Source organism: Lolium rigidum, chromosome 3 (genome assembly GCF_022539505.1).
Source record: "Lolium rigidum isolate FL_2022 chromosome 3, APGP_CSIRO_Lrig_0.1, whole genome shotgun sequence".
Lineage (NCBI taxonomy): Eukaryota > Viridiplantae > Streptophyta > Magnoliopsida > Poales > Poaceae > Lolium > Lolium rigidum.
The window spans coordinates 215,953,050-215,968,349 of record NC_061510.1 but is presented as its reverse complement, the minus strand read 5'-3'; the positions used below and the strand labels follow the sequence as shown (position 1 = coordinate 215,968,349).

Sequence of the window (15,300 nt, the reverse complement as noted above, 5' to 3'; positions counted from 1 at the left end):
TATGACGGTGAGTGTAATAAACTGACAACCGATAACTAATAATGAAAAAGGAAATTATAGCGGCCCCTGATTTGACGTGGAAACCCTCTCCAACACAGAGAGAAAAAAACACGGGCGTCAATTAACAAAACTTCACTATATCAACGAGTGTCTACAAACGTTGTGGATTATCTTATAATCTGATAAATCCTAGCCGATGGCTTACAAGAGGTATAAACAGGCGGTGATGACAATTCGTACCTCGCTTCGAAGTATAAAGGAAACCTACCGGTGATGCGGAAATGGTGAATGGAACCTGGGTGCGCGCGCACCCATTTACGAAAAGTTAAAAAAATGCTATTTACAAGTTTCAAGAAAATGTGAAGTAAAATTTTGCATGTATATATTATGTTGATACTTACTCGTGTGTGTTTTCACGGAAAAATACCATTGTGTGTGACCTACACAAAAATGACAAAATGCAAATTCCTATTCATGTGAATAGTACAAATTTCTGTTCACTATTCTCATTCGGACATTTTGTCATTTTTATGCAGGCCACACACAATGGTATTTTTTCGTGAAAACTCACACGAGTAAGTATCAACATAATATGTACATGCAAAATTTTACTTCATATTTTTTTGAAACTTTTAAATAGCATTTTTTTGAACTTTTCGTAAATGGGTGCGCGCGTACCCAGGTTCCATTCGTCCGGGTCGACCGGTGATGAGCCTAGCTTCGCTCCATCATTGCCTGCTTATAGAATTTAGATCACAATATAATAGTGAGGTTGGTCTGTCTAATCCCACCCAAGAATACGAGCAGCTTATGAAAGAAAGTTTTTCTTCCCCTTTTGTCTATGAAGTGAGCTCTCCACATGTATTTGGATCGTATGCAACTATGGACATAAACATTCAAAAAAAAAATAGGTTGGATGCTACTCTAAACCTAAGAGCATCTCCAGTCGCGTCCCCCAAACCGTTCCCCAAACCGCGCCGGATTGAGCGTTTGGGGGACGTGTTCTGTTCGTGCCGCCTTTGGGGGACGTCGCTCCCCAGCCGCGTCCCTCAAACGCCGCCCCCAAACATTTAAAATACTTTTTTTGATTTTTTTTATTTCAACTTCCACAAACTAATACATAATTTGGAACGTGGTTTACACGAAAACACAGTTTGGAACATGGTTTTCCACAAACTAATACATAGTTTGAACCATCGTGGACACAAATATAAAATTTTGCAAAGAAACTAAACCTAACTAGGCCGTGCATCGAAGGTTTCCCGTGTTCGCTGCTAAGAAAGAACACTCGAGGGCACACCCAGTCACCTAAACTGGAAAATCCAGCGGGAGGATGGTGCCCTTGTTGGTTCTACCGATGAGGCGAACGAGCGGAAACCTTCGTGCACGTGTTCGCTGCGAAGAAAGAACACTCGGCCGTCCTCCTCGTCGGTCGCCGTCGCCCTGGTAGTCCCGGCGGCACCGCGTCTCGTCGAAGACCTTGACGCTCATGTCCCCGTCGCCGAAGTAGGAGAACAGGAGGATGAAGCCGGCTTGGAGGCTGTGGTGTCGCGCGAACTTCTCCCGGCCCGATGTTGAGGTACATCTTGCCGCGCGCGTCGTAGATCACGTCGACGATCCACCGGTAGTAGCCGCACGCAGCCTCCCGCAGATGCATCGTGCGCGGGCGATCGCCGCCGGCGACGTAGTCGGCGAAGGAGTCCGGCAGCCTCTGGATGCCGCGCGGGTCGCCCTTGAGGACGAGGACGAACTCGAACCGCACGACCGGCTCCACGTCCATCTCCGACGATGATGAAGGCGGCGGCGTGGAAGGCGACGGCGAGCGTTCAGCTCTGCCACGACCACGACCACGACCACGGCCGCGAGGTCGGCCTCCGCCTCTACCGGACATAGCGTCGAGTCTTGTTGAGATGGTGGCGGCTAGGCTTTGGGGGAGAGGCGCTAGGGTTTGTGTGTGGGAGGGACGATGAGAGGCGGCCCTTTTATAGGCCGGAGGGAGGCGGGGGAGCGGTGGCGCGCATTAACGCCGGCACGCAGAGCTTGGCGCGACGGGACGCGTCGCTGCGTCGCTGCGGGAACTGCACCGTCGCTGCGGGAACTGCACCACCAATAACTTCCGTCGCGAGGTAGGCGACGGTTAGGTTAAAAATTTATTGTGCCGCTGACGAGTCAGCCCCGCCACTCCCCGTCTCGCTTTTCGGTGTGTCCGGCGTCCCCGATGCGTCCCATGTGGGACGGGGACGGGCTCGGGGCGCCGGACACCGTATGGGGCGCGCCGGACAAAAATGGGCTTTGGGGGACGCGGCTGGAATGGTTTTTTTGTCCGGCGCGCCCCAAATCCCTTTGGGGGACGCTTTGGAGGACGCGGCTGGAGATGCTCTAATTAGACACTTACAACGGGCATTAGGGTTACCAACCATGGCCGGATCCAACATACTACGTATACGCTAAGGAGGGCAGCGGCTCGCCTCTCAATTTCTAGTCTCTTTGTAGTAGGCCAAGCCAAATGGTGCTTCCTCCTAGTTAGGGAAGAAATTTTCCTTATTTGGCACATCCTTAGCTAGGTCCCCTCTATTATTTTCGCCCTCCTTCGGTCTTGCTAATCGCCATGTACACTTGTAGCAGGGCCGTATGCGCATAAAGCATAAACGTAGGCTAATTGCTAGGCTAAAACTATGTCTTAGCTAACATGTATCAAATGTAGCATCGCCATGCCTTTTTAGGTACTTCTCACGAGATGAGATGCTGGTGTTGCTGTAGGCTAGGCTAGTGAGGTCAATCAACGTTCACTCTGACTTTGTTTACTCCCCCTGCCTCAGTTTATTAGTCTTCTTGGTTTCCCTATGTCGTCAATTTAACCTATATAATTAAAATTATACAATGAAAAAATTATATCATCAGAAATAGAATATCTAAACTTTCTAATGATATATAATTTTTGGGGAGTGCTGGGCGTCCCCCGGGGGATTAGAAATCTAATCCCCCGGGTCCCCAACCGTCCGATCAACAGATCTGAGACGTTTTCGGCCGTCAGATCAAACCAACCAGCCCTCTCTCCCACTTTTGCTACCATGATGCACCAAAGTAGCAAAAAACCGTTCAATTGTAGCAAACTCTATTTTCACCTAAAACACACAGACCTCGCCGGAATCTCGCCGGGAGACTCGCCGGAGTCTCGCCGGAGTCTCACCGGAGACTCGCCGGAGATGTCGCCGAAGACCGACCAGAAACCTCACCGGGGACTTAGTAGCAAATAATATATGCTATAGTAGCAAAAACACACAAAGATTGTAGCAACCTTTTTTTGTTATTGTAGCAAAAGCAACCTCGTCGGAGACTCGCCGGAGACCCGCCGGAGAATTTGTAGCAGAAAAATATACTATTGTAGCAAACACCTATAACAAAAATAGCAAATCCTAATTTCAATGGATTCTCGCCGGAGAGATTGTAGCAACAAAATAGAATATTGTAGCGAAACCACAAAACCAAAGTAGCAATTCAAATATTGGTATGTAGCAAAGACCTACTCGTGGAAATGAAATCCACAAAAGCGATGCTGCAAAACAGGTTGTAGCAAACAAATTGTTCGATATTAGCATAACCGCTGAACAATTGTAGCGAAAAAAATAAAAATCCTATGGCGAGGGGAGAGGTTCCCGTTGACCAGCGACGAGGGCAGGGCGTGGGGAGCTCCCTTCAAACAGCGTGATGGGCACACGCCACGGGGTAGCGGGATCCTGCACCGGAGATCGAGTGGGCGTCGCCTCCTTGGATGGCGCTCCGGGCGGCGCGGGAGGAGAGGAGGGGAGGGAGGCCACCATGGATAGAGCTCTGGGGCGGCGCGGGAGAGGAGGAGGGCCGGGGATGGCCGCGCCGGATGGCCGCCGGACGCGAGGTGGGCGAGCCGGGAGCGGAGGCGCATCCTTGGGGAGCTTCCGCGACCCATGGAGGCGGAGGCCGGCGGCGGTAGGTCGGCTTCCGCGACTCGCGTAGGCGGAGGCCGGCGGCGGTAGGCGAGCTCGCGTCCGGTCGTGGAGGCGGAGGCCGACGCCCGCGGCAGGAGCTCGTGCGTAGTCGGGAGGTGGAGGTCCGGGAAGGAAGACGACGGGAGCGATAGGATAAGATTTGGGTGGTTGGGGACGTGAGCTGGTGTCGTGGTGGGCCTTTTTTTTCTTTCACGCGTGGTACACGGAGGAGCCGGGGGATCAGAACGCTGTTCCCCCGGGGGAACCTCAGCCTTTTCCATAATTTTTATAACATATAACTAATACTAACTTGATTAGATTTGCGATCTAGAGGTACACGCACGTCTAATAAACTGTGAGAGAGGAAGTACGAGAAAAAACTAGGGCCAATTTATAAGGGGCCGGGGAGTTTACCTATAGTATTTTCTTTAGTCGAGATATTTAGATTGAGGAAACTGTCGGCCCGTAGTTAAGTCACAAATCGTGAACCTAGACTAAGTGCTGAGCTACTGGTGAGTGGTCCTTTGGATGGAACTGCCAGGCTTGGCTGCGTCCGTGCATGCAATGCAGCTAGCTCCGGCCGGCCGCAGCCAAACTGCCCAGTTGGTGAGTTGCGTCGTGGTCTTCTAGGCGCTTCCGCTCACCGGAGTTGGCCCGTCCGGTTTCACACGCGGCGTCTCCTCCGCCCGTGCTGACCTGCGGGCTCCCCATTCCGGCGACGGACGAGTCACCGGCCGGCCGGCCACCCCGCCCACGTATACCGCCGCAGAATCCACGTCGACGCCCCGCAGCACGGGGAGTGGAGGGTTGCTCCCCGCTGGCCACTGCCGCCCGGGCCCGCTCGCCTCGTTCCACGAGCCGTTGCGCTGCATGCTGGGCACGGCACGCGGCGGCTCCACGTGCCACCGCGACGTGGCCTCCGCGGACGGGCCAGATGCTCCCCATCCGGCCGCAGAGGCGCTCGCAGACGCCGGTGAGGGGTACCACCTGTCCGACCTCCTTGCGCCGCCTCTCCGGGGACGATATTTAAAGAGGGGGCAGGGGCCCCGCCGTACTCTCGCTTGGCACCGCTCCCCGCCTCCTCCACCACCGGATTCGAACGAGATCTCGCGCGCCCCATCCCATGCCTGCTACTGATCGAGCCGACGGCGGGCAGCTCAGGCAATGTCGGCGGGTCGGCAGCGCCGACGTCGAGCTCCACGCCGCCATGGCGCTCGCCGACATGGCCGGGGTCGAGCACCACGCGCTCCCATCACCGCAGCACCACCACGCCGCCCTACCCCAGGTAATCAATCAGCCGATTTCTGAATCTAGTTTACCCCTCGATCCAGCCTGCCCTGGGTTTCGAAGCAAGGAATTGGACTGATTTCTCGATGGATGGCGGCCGGTTCCGGTTCGCTTGCAGCAGGCGGCGACGGAGCACGAGGAGGACGAGGAGATGGCCAGCACGAGGCTGAGCCTGGAGCTGGGCAACGTCGGCCTCCAGTCCTCGCCTTGCTCCAGCAGCTCCAGCGGCGCCGGCCAGCAGCACCAGCCGATGCACGCGGCGGCGGCGGCGGCCGCGGCCGTGACGGGGTACGGTACCAGCAGGCCGCGGAACGTGCTCACCGAGGTAAAGTCGCTCGCTTTCTTCATCTATCTACCTCTGCACATCAAAATTTCCACCGGCGGCGTCGCCTGAACCACCGATCCTGAACCGCGGACCATTGCTGCAGGCGGAGAAGGAGGCGAAGCGGCTGCGGCGCGTGCTCGCCAACCGGGAGTCGGCCCGGCAAACCATCCTCCGCCGCCAGGTACGTGATTGCTGCTTGCTGGGTCCTTATTGCACTTAAAAATTCCTCCTTTTTTGGGTACACAATCCTCTGCAGTTTGAATCCCTGTCTGATCTGATCTGGTTCTGATTCCCTACGTGTCGCCCAGGCGATCCGTGACGAGCTGGCCAGAAAGGTCGCGGATTTAGCGTCACAGAACGAGAACATGAAGAAGGTTACTTCGATCAATCAACCTAGATTCAACTCCATGATGTTCTTCATATGCCAAAATTGGAAATTCTGAATGTTCATTGTGTGGTGCAGGAGAAGGACATGGTTCTGGAGCAGTACATCTCCCTCAAAGAAACCAACAAGCAGCTGAAACAACAGGCACATCATCTTTCGCTTTCCTACCTTTAATTTTGTTTCCATCAAATCTTTTCTTGTCCATTATTAGCACCATTTCTTCTTTCTGGGCAAAAGAAAATAAGGAGGATCGAACCTAGTATGTTCCAATCCAGCTCCAGTTGTTCCCCTGGGAGAGGAGGCCACATGACCTACCAGTCAATCGTTGCCGTACACCTACTAATTATGGTCAAACAGGGAACTGTCGACTTTTGTTTTTTCATCAACGGGGAAGAGCCTGTCGACTGATGTTTGTATATTATCACACTTGCTCTCTGACAGTGATCTCGAATAATATACTGCTTCTTGCTTTATTTGTCTTTGCTTCTTTGGGTATGTGTGCTTTCTCGGTGCAACACATGCACGCCAACGTGCTGCCGGGTGGTCGATCTAGTCGGTTCTACAATCTCGGGATTCATTGAGTTAGAAGAAGATTGCGGCACGCATTGGCGCCTGCTTGCCCAAGCAGCTGACATGTGTGCGTATAGCTTTGCTGTATGAAACCATCATGGAAGGACAGGTGCAGATGACGAAAACAAGTGGCCAAAGAGTATTGTTTTCTGTTCGGATAAACTCGACCCGAGGCGATCGAGAAGCTGGCAAAAACCCTTACCCGAACTTTTCATGGGTACGACACGATGCCCAAACAAGAGGTGTCTAGTAAGATTCCGTCAAAATTCAACTCCCTAGTTCAATTCGTGGTCTCTAGTTCAAATTTTATGATTAAATTTTGAGCTAGGGATCACAAAATGAACTAGAATTGGGATTTTGGCGGGATCTAGCTTGCATCTCTACACCAAATTGAGATTCTTGCGCGGATGTGCAAAATCTCATCAAATTAGCCGCCGATCTCAAAACACTTTGAGAACATAAAGCTCCATTTCATTATCTCGATTTTTCGGAACACATTGCTAACCGCGGCGTTTCATATCTGCAAATCCAACCCTTCGAGCTCCCATGGAGCCAAGTAAGATTAGTCAGAAGCTCGCCATGCGCCTTGTCGGTGGTGGCATGGGCGTCGAAAGGAGAGCCAGACGCCCATATAGCCAAAATGGTTGCTGCCGCGGCCAATATTAAGCCAGATCTGAAAAAAAGTTGCACCGACAGTAATTCAGGCTCTTTTTACAAACACAAGTCAATTTTGTAGGGGAACACACACGAGGTTAATTGACTTTGGTCGTTCACGTTTCACTAGTTGTAGGGCACGACTCATTTTCCCCACGTCCAACACACGTCTCACAACGTTTTTCGCGTCAATACATGCAAATATTTGGTCGTGACTGAACCATGCCAGACCGAGAGACTAGTGCAGGTGCTGACCGAGTCGTGTTGTTTCCTCTTTGCAGGTGGCCAAGACGTCCAAGAAGAAACCGTCGTCGACGCCGGCGACCACGCCCATGGACATCGCGCCGCCGGTACCGCAAGCGGAAGCCTCCCCGCCGTCCACGCCACCGCAGCCAAGCTTCATGTACAGCGCGCCGCCGCCGGCCATGCCGGTGCCCTACGTCTGGGGGTCGTGGCCGCCCTGCGGACCGGGAGCGTACGACCATGTCGGCAACCCCACCGGCACGACGGCAGGACACCTCCCGCCGCCGCTCTGCCTCCCGCCTCCCTGCGCCTGGTACTACCCCGTTGTCACGGCCGCCGACCCCCGCGGGTCGCCGACCTCCTACGTGCAGCCGCTCCAGGAAACGGCCGGCAGCCCGGGCGGCGGCGGAACCACGGGCGGGGAGGGCACCGACGAAGACGAAGACCCGTGCTCGCTGACCCTTGCCATCGACGCTGCCGACAAGAAGAGCGCCGCCGCAGGAGCGAGCGCTCACCAGAGCAGCGGCGGCGTGGTGGGAGCAGTGGGCCTGCAGGTTGCCCTGAGCGGCAGGGAGAAGGCGGCCACGGCGGCGGAGGCCAGGAGGAGGAGGAAGGAGCTAACCAGGCTCAAGCACATGCACGCCGGCAGCCGCCATGGCGCCAGCGATCACTGGTAATTAAGCTGCCGGTCTATGATCTTAGCGGGTCACTAAGGGGGACGCATGCATGCATGGCACTACTGCCGCTGAGTCACTGACAGGGCCATTGGTGATGAACTGATGATGACGATTGGTTTCTTGGAGGCAAGCAACAACAATACTGATATTAGTATAGTACAGTTTCTACCATTTTTTCTACTACTAATAATGCCTTTAGTATTTCTATCTCGACCGTGTGTCTAGGAAGGTAGGTTTACATTTCAATTATGCCCTAAGGCACTGAAGAAATGTTTTCCGTTTTCTCATTCTTTGGTGCAATCTGTAACCGCGAAAAATAGTGGTACGATGATGTATAGCACCGGAGTTGTGCGCAATGTAACGATTCTTTTATGTACTATAGTCAGTCGCAATTTTTCACCAGCTCCAACAGTGAATCAACTGAAACGAATGTTTATTCATCGATCATGCTCTTATTCAACCAAGGTTTTAACTCCCGATTTTAAACCTTGGAGGGCTCTGCTCTTATTCAACCAAGGTTTTAACTCCCGATTTTAAACCTTGGAGGGCTCGGGACTACCGGTCACCGAGAAATCCAGAACAGTTAAGACAAATTTGAAAACCAAGTTCTAAAGTTTAATTTTTTTGTAATTTTGGTAATCGGCAGGATTTTCAATTCTAATAATTTCAGAAAGATAGTTCAAACAATCTCGAAAGATTTGCCCAGGCAGGCATATTTCCCTGGTGTATGGAAAATCCAGTTGTCAACCTTTTCCTTGCAGTTGCCACGTAAGACTTTTCTAAGTTGGCGGAGAGATTGAAGAAAGAGAAGACTATCATTTTTTTGTCTTTTTAGCTAAAGGGATAATCTCATATGAAATCAATGAAGGCTACTTTCTCTATTGTACCATTTGTTTTCCCTTAGCAATTCAATTTCTTTCTAAATTTAATTGATTCTCATTTATTGGTAGGGATAACAATAATAGATAATGCATTGTAACATTTAGCGTCTTCTCTAGATGACGTGAACTGTGAACTGCTAACAGAAGACAGAAGACACGTCTTCCCTACCATTCCACATGCCCTAACCAAATCTCCGCTAACAGCTCACGGTCGATCGAGTGATACTCACAAAAAATCACTATCAGAAAATTGGCATTTTATTCACCCTTTTTTCAATCACTTCTCTTGTGTTCTCTTTGGCCAATGCTCGATCACAGCCCATTGCTCCCATGCCTAGCCTCCATTCTCCTAGTAATTCTTTAACGTACAATTTTATTTTTTAGGAAAATGTTAAAACCTACCACCTTCCTCACCACATGGGTTCACCATCTCTTGTTGTTCTTCCCATTACTGAGATAGCTGCCACATTTCAAACATCATACCAATTATAGGGGCTCACCCTCTTTGTTTCTCGCTTGTTTTGGCTTCTAACAACCATAAGATCCATATTTGGGCCTATCTATCCCTTAATTATAACTTTCCATTGGCGAGATCCGATGTTCGTTGTCTTCTCTCAGACTAGCAACATTGTCATCCTTCCCCGTCTAAACAATATGCCTACAAAACCAAAACACCAAGTACTAACATTGAACAACCAACAAGTATTTGTTGTCCCACTAGCACCCTTAGTGAATCTCCATAATCTAGCCCTAGCATGTGAGATTACTTAACATGGATCGCCAGAAAGAACGAGAATGGAACCGAGAAAGAGAAGAAAATATATTCCCACATAAAAATGATGTGATTCCCAATATAGAAAACAAGAAAATTCACGACGTGCGAAAAAATCAAGTACCAATCAAGAAGATGCTAGCAACAAAAGAGAGATTATTTCTTCATGAACTTGAAGAATGTGAGTGGCAATGATTTATAACCATGGTTCATGTACTCATACAATCCACGATCCAATCTAATAAGCACAACAACTAGCGGCACCTTCGAAATGGGCACACATGCACCACAATGACGTCTCCTCCAACTTGATCCAGTGAGGTGATGGAAGAGGTAGGTGATATCTAATCCAGCAACATGAGGGCGTGATGATGGATATGGTGGAGAATTTATCTGTAACAGATTCCGTTAGAATGTTTAATTCCAGACATTTGTCCTACTTCACCTCCACCGAAGTATAGGGACTAACGAAAATGTTGGAATTGGCCGCACTCATTAACTTACCAGATGAGGCACAATAATTATCCAACTCTTGATGTAGAGTTTCAACATTCAAAATATTTGTTCTCATAAGAATAAGAGAGTCATGAGCGAATAATAAGTGAGAAACTACATGTGCATTACAGCACACGTTCACACCAATAAGATTTCCAACGTCCTCCTCATGTTTAAGTAAGCTCGAGAACCCCTCAGCCTGTAGCACAAATAAATAAGGAGATAGAAGATCCCCCCTCCGCAACCCCCGGGTAGAAATAATAGCATCTGGTTCGTTTCTATTAACTTGGACTTGATACTAGAGAGGTTTGACACAGTTCATAATCAACTCAATCCATCCTAGATTAGGCTGAGCCTAATCATTATTTGCTCCGGCAAATACCATTCAACGCGGCCATATGCTTTGCGCATATCGAGCTTGATAGCACATAGACCATATTTCCCCACTTTTGTTGATGATTGCAAGTGCACAGAACAATTGTAGCTAGTTTCGAAGTAAGAGTATCGAACCACGGAGAGCTATTATTAGAGGTCTTAATGCCCCTTGTTACTATTATCCAAATAATACTCGTAAGTTATTATAATTCGAAGCTAGAGTGTATAAAGGTTGTTTAGTGTTTGAGGGCATAAGTAACAAGAACAAAGAAATAAAGTAAAGTAACCGAGAGCATCAAGTATGGTTGTAGGAATGATAATATGGCTAATGAGTGATGTCTACTGGTGCTTCTATTCTTGTAGACAGTGTTGGGCCTCCAAGAGCAGAGGTTTGTAGAACAGCAGCAAGTTTCCCTTAAGTGGATCACCCAAGGTTTATCGAACTCAGGGAGGAAGAGGTCAAAGATATCCCTCTCATGCAACCCTGCAACCACAAAGCAAGAAGTCTCTTGTGTCCCCAACACACCTAATAGGTGCACTAGTTCGGCGAAGAGATAGTGAAATATAGGCGGTATGAATAAATATAAGCAGTAGTAACGGCGCCAGAAAAGTGCTTGCTGGCGTGTGGTTGATGGTGGTAATATTGCGGGAAGTACAGATGCGATAAAACGAGTAAACAAGCAGCGATAGCGATATTTAGGAACAAGGCCTAGGGATCATACTTTCACTAGTGGACACTCTCAACATTGATCACATAACAGAATAAATAGATAGATGCTAGACTCTACACCCTATTGTTGGATGATGAACACCACTAACCGTGTAGGATTACACGAACCCTCAATGCCGGAGTTAACAAGCTCCACAATATTCAATGTTCATATTTAAATAACCTTAGAGTGCATGACAGATCAACATAACCAAACCAAGTACTAACATAGCATGCACACTCGTCACCTTCACACTACGAAAGGAGGCATAGATCACATCAATACTATCATAGCAATAGTTAACTTCATAATCTACAAGAGATCACAATCATAGCCCACACCAAGTACTACACGATGCACACACTTGTCACCATTACACCGTGCGGGAGGAATAAACTACTTTAATAACATCACTAGAGTAGCACACGGATAAATTGTGATACAAAACACATTGCAATCATAAAGAGATATAAATAAGCACTTCACTACGCCATTCATAACAGTGAATAAGTATTCTGTGAAATATAGCCTAAGAGACCCACACGGTGCACACACTGTCACCTTTACACACGTGGGACAAGGAGTCTCCGGAGATAACATAAGTAAAATCCACTTGACTAGCACAATGACATCTAGATTACAAGCATCATCATATGAATCTCAATCATGTAAGGCAGCTCATGAGATTATTGTATTGAAGTACATAGGAGAGAGATTAACCACATAGCTACCGGTACAGCCCCGAGCCTCGATGGAGAACTACTCCCTCCTCATGGGAGACAGCAGCGTTGATGAAGATGGCGGTGGTGTCGATGGAGGAGCCTTCCGGGGCACTTCCCCGTCCCGGCGGCGTGCCGGAACAGAGACTCCTGTCCCCCAGATCTTGGCTTCGCGATGGCGGCGGCTCTGGAAGGTTTTCTCTGGTTTCGTCGAACGTAATAGGGTTTTCGCGACGGAGGCTTTAAGTAGGCGGAAGGGTAGCCTCGGAGGGGGTCTGGGGCCACCAGACACTAGGGCGGCGCGCCCCCCTCCTGGGCCGCGCCGCCACCATGTGTGGGCCCCCTGTGGCCCCTCTCTGACGGTTCTCGGGTGTTCTAGAAGCTCCCGGGGATTCTAAGATCTTCGGTGTTGATTTCGTCCGATTCCGAGAATATTTCCTTACTAGGATTTCTGAAACCAAAAACAGCAGAAAACAGGAACTGGCCCTTCGGCATCTCGTCAATAGGTTAGTTCCGAAAACGCATAAATATGACATAAAGTATGCATAAAACATGTAGATATCATCAATAATGTGGCATGGAACATAAGAAATTATCGATACGTCGGAGACGTATCAGCATCCCCAAGCTTAGTTCTCGCTCGTCCCGAGCGAGTAAACGATAACAAAGATAATTTCTGGAGTGACATGCCATCATAACCTTGATCATACTATTGTAAGCATATGTAATGAATGCAGCGATCAAAACAATGGTAATGACATGAGTAAACAAATGAATCATATAGCAAAAGACTTTTCATGAATAGTACTTCAAGACAAGCATCAATAAGTCTTGCATAAGAGTTAACTCATAAAGTAATAATTCAAAGTAAAAGGTATTGAAGCAACATAAAGGAAGATTAAGTTTCAGCGGTTGCTTTCAGCTTGTAACATGTATATCTCAGGGATAATTGTCAACATAGAGTAATATAACAAATGCAATATGCAAGTATGTAAGAATCAATGCACAGTTCACACAAGTGTTTGCTTCTTGAGGTGGAGAGAGATAGGTGAACTGACTCAACATAAAAGGTAAAAGAATGGCCCTTCGCGAGAGGAAGCATTGATTGCTATATTTGTGCTAGAGCTTTGGTTTTTAAAACATGAAACAATTTTGTCAACGGTAGTAATAAAGCATATGTATCATGTAAATTATATCTTACAAGTTGCAAGCCTCATGCATAGTATACTAATAGTGCCCGCACCTTGTCCTAATTAGCTCGGATTACCGGGATTATCATCGCAATACACATGTTTTAACCAAGTGTCACAAAGGGGTACCTCTATGCCGCTCGTACAAAGGTCTAAGGAGAAAGCTCGCATTTGGATTTCTCGCTTTTGATTATTCTCAACTTAGACATCCATACCGGGACAACATAGACAACAGATAATGGACTCCTCTTTAATGCATAAGCATGTAGCAACAATTAATGTTCTCATATGAGATTGAGGATATATGTCCAAAACTCGAAACTTCCACCATGATTCATGGGTTTAGTTAGCGGCCCAATGTTCTTCTCTAACAATATGCATGCTCTAACCATTAAAGTGGTAGATCTCCCTTACTTCAGACAAGACGGACATGCATAGCAACTCACATGATATTCAACAAAGAGTAGTTGATGGCGTCCCCATGAGCATGGTTATCGCACAACAAGCAACTTAATAAGAGATAAAGTGCATAAGTACATATTCAATACCACAATAGTTTTTAAGCTATTTGTCCCATGAGCTATATATTGCAAAGCTGAAGAATGGAAATTTAAAGGTAGCACTCAAGCAATTTACTTTGGAATGGCAGAGAAATACCATGTAGTAGGTAGGTATGGTGGACACAAATGGCATAGTGGTTGGCTCAAGGATTTTGGATGCATGAGAAGTATTCCCTCTCGATACAAGGTTTAGGCTAGCAAGGTTTATTTGAAACAAACACAAGGATGAACCGGTGCAGCAAAACTCACATAAAAGACATATTGTAAACATTATAAGACTCTACACCGTCTTCCTTGTTGTTCAAAACTCAATACTAGAAATTATCTAGACTTTAGAGAGACCAATTATGCAAACCAAATTTTAGCAAGCTCTATGTGTTTCTTCATTAATGGGTGCAAAGTATATGATGCAAGAGCTTAAACATGAGCACAACAATTGCCAAGTATCACATTATCCAAGACATTTTACCAATTACTACATGTAGCATTTCCCGATTCCAATCATATAACAATTAACGAAGCAGTTTCAACCTTCGCCATGAACATTAAAAGCTAAGAACACATGTGTTCATATGAACCAGCGGAGCGTGTCTCTCTCCCACACAAGAATTTATTCAAACAAAAACAAAAACAAAAACAAACGAGACGCTCCAAGTAAAGTACATAAGATGTGACCGAATAAAAATATAGTTTCAAGAGAAGAAACCCGATAATTTGTCGATGAAGAAGGGGATGCCTTGGGCATCCCCAAGCTTAGATGCTTGAGTCTTCTTGAAATATGCAGGGATGAACCACCGGGGCATCCCCAAGCTTAGACTTTTCACTCTTCTTGATCGTAGTATATCATCCTCCTCTCTTGACCCTTGAAAACTTCCTCCACACCAAACTCGAAACAACTCATTAGAGGGTTAGTGCACAATAAAAATTCACATGTTCAGAGATGACACAATCATTCTTAACACTTCTGGACATTGCATAAAGCTACTGGGAATTAATGGAACAAAGTAATTCATCCACCATAGCAAAAGAGGCAATGCGAAATAAAAGGCAGAATCTGTCAAAACAGAACAGTCCGTAAAGACGAATTTTATTGAGGCACCAGACTTGCTCAAATGAACATGCTCAAATTAAATGAAAGTTGCGTACATATCTGAGGATCACTCACGTAAATTGGCATAATTTTCTGACTTACCTACGAAGAGTTAGGCCCGATTCGTGACAGACAAGAAATCATGTTTCACGCGAGTAATCCAAATCTACTATGAACCTTACTATCAAAGACTTTACTTGGTACAACAATGCAATAAAACTAAGATAAGGAGAGGTTGCTACAGTAGTAACAACTTCCAAGACTCAAATACAAAATAAAAGTACTGTAGCAAAATAAACACATGGGTTATCTCCCAAGAAGTTCTTTCTTTATAGCCATTAAGATGGGCTCAGCAGTTTTAATGATGCACTCGCAAGAGATAGTATTTGAAGCAAAAGAGAG

The 15,300-nt window shown here is 47.6% G+C and overlaps 1 protein-coding gene across 1 annotated transcript; it reads left to right on the top strand.

Annotated features, from left to right (window-relative positions):
- The first annotated feature begins 5,088 nt into the window (after window positions 1-5,088).
- Window positions 5,089-6,230, top strand: LOC124698969 (G-box-binding factor 1-like). Its single transcript, XM_047231346.1, has 5 exons — window positions 5,089-5,250; window positions 5,371-5,577; window positions 5,681-5,758; window positions 5,886-5,951; window positions 6,041-6,230. Exons 1-5 carry the CDS (start codon window positions 5,089-5,091, stop codon window positions 6,134-6,136), a joined length of 609 nt encoding a protein of 202 aa, XP_047087302.1. The 3' UTR covers window positions 6,137-6,230.
- Window positions 6,231-15,300: the final 9,070 nt, after the last annotated feature.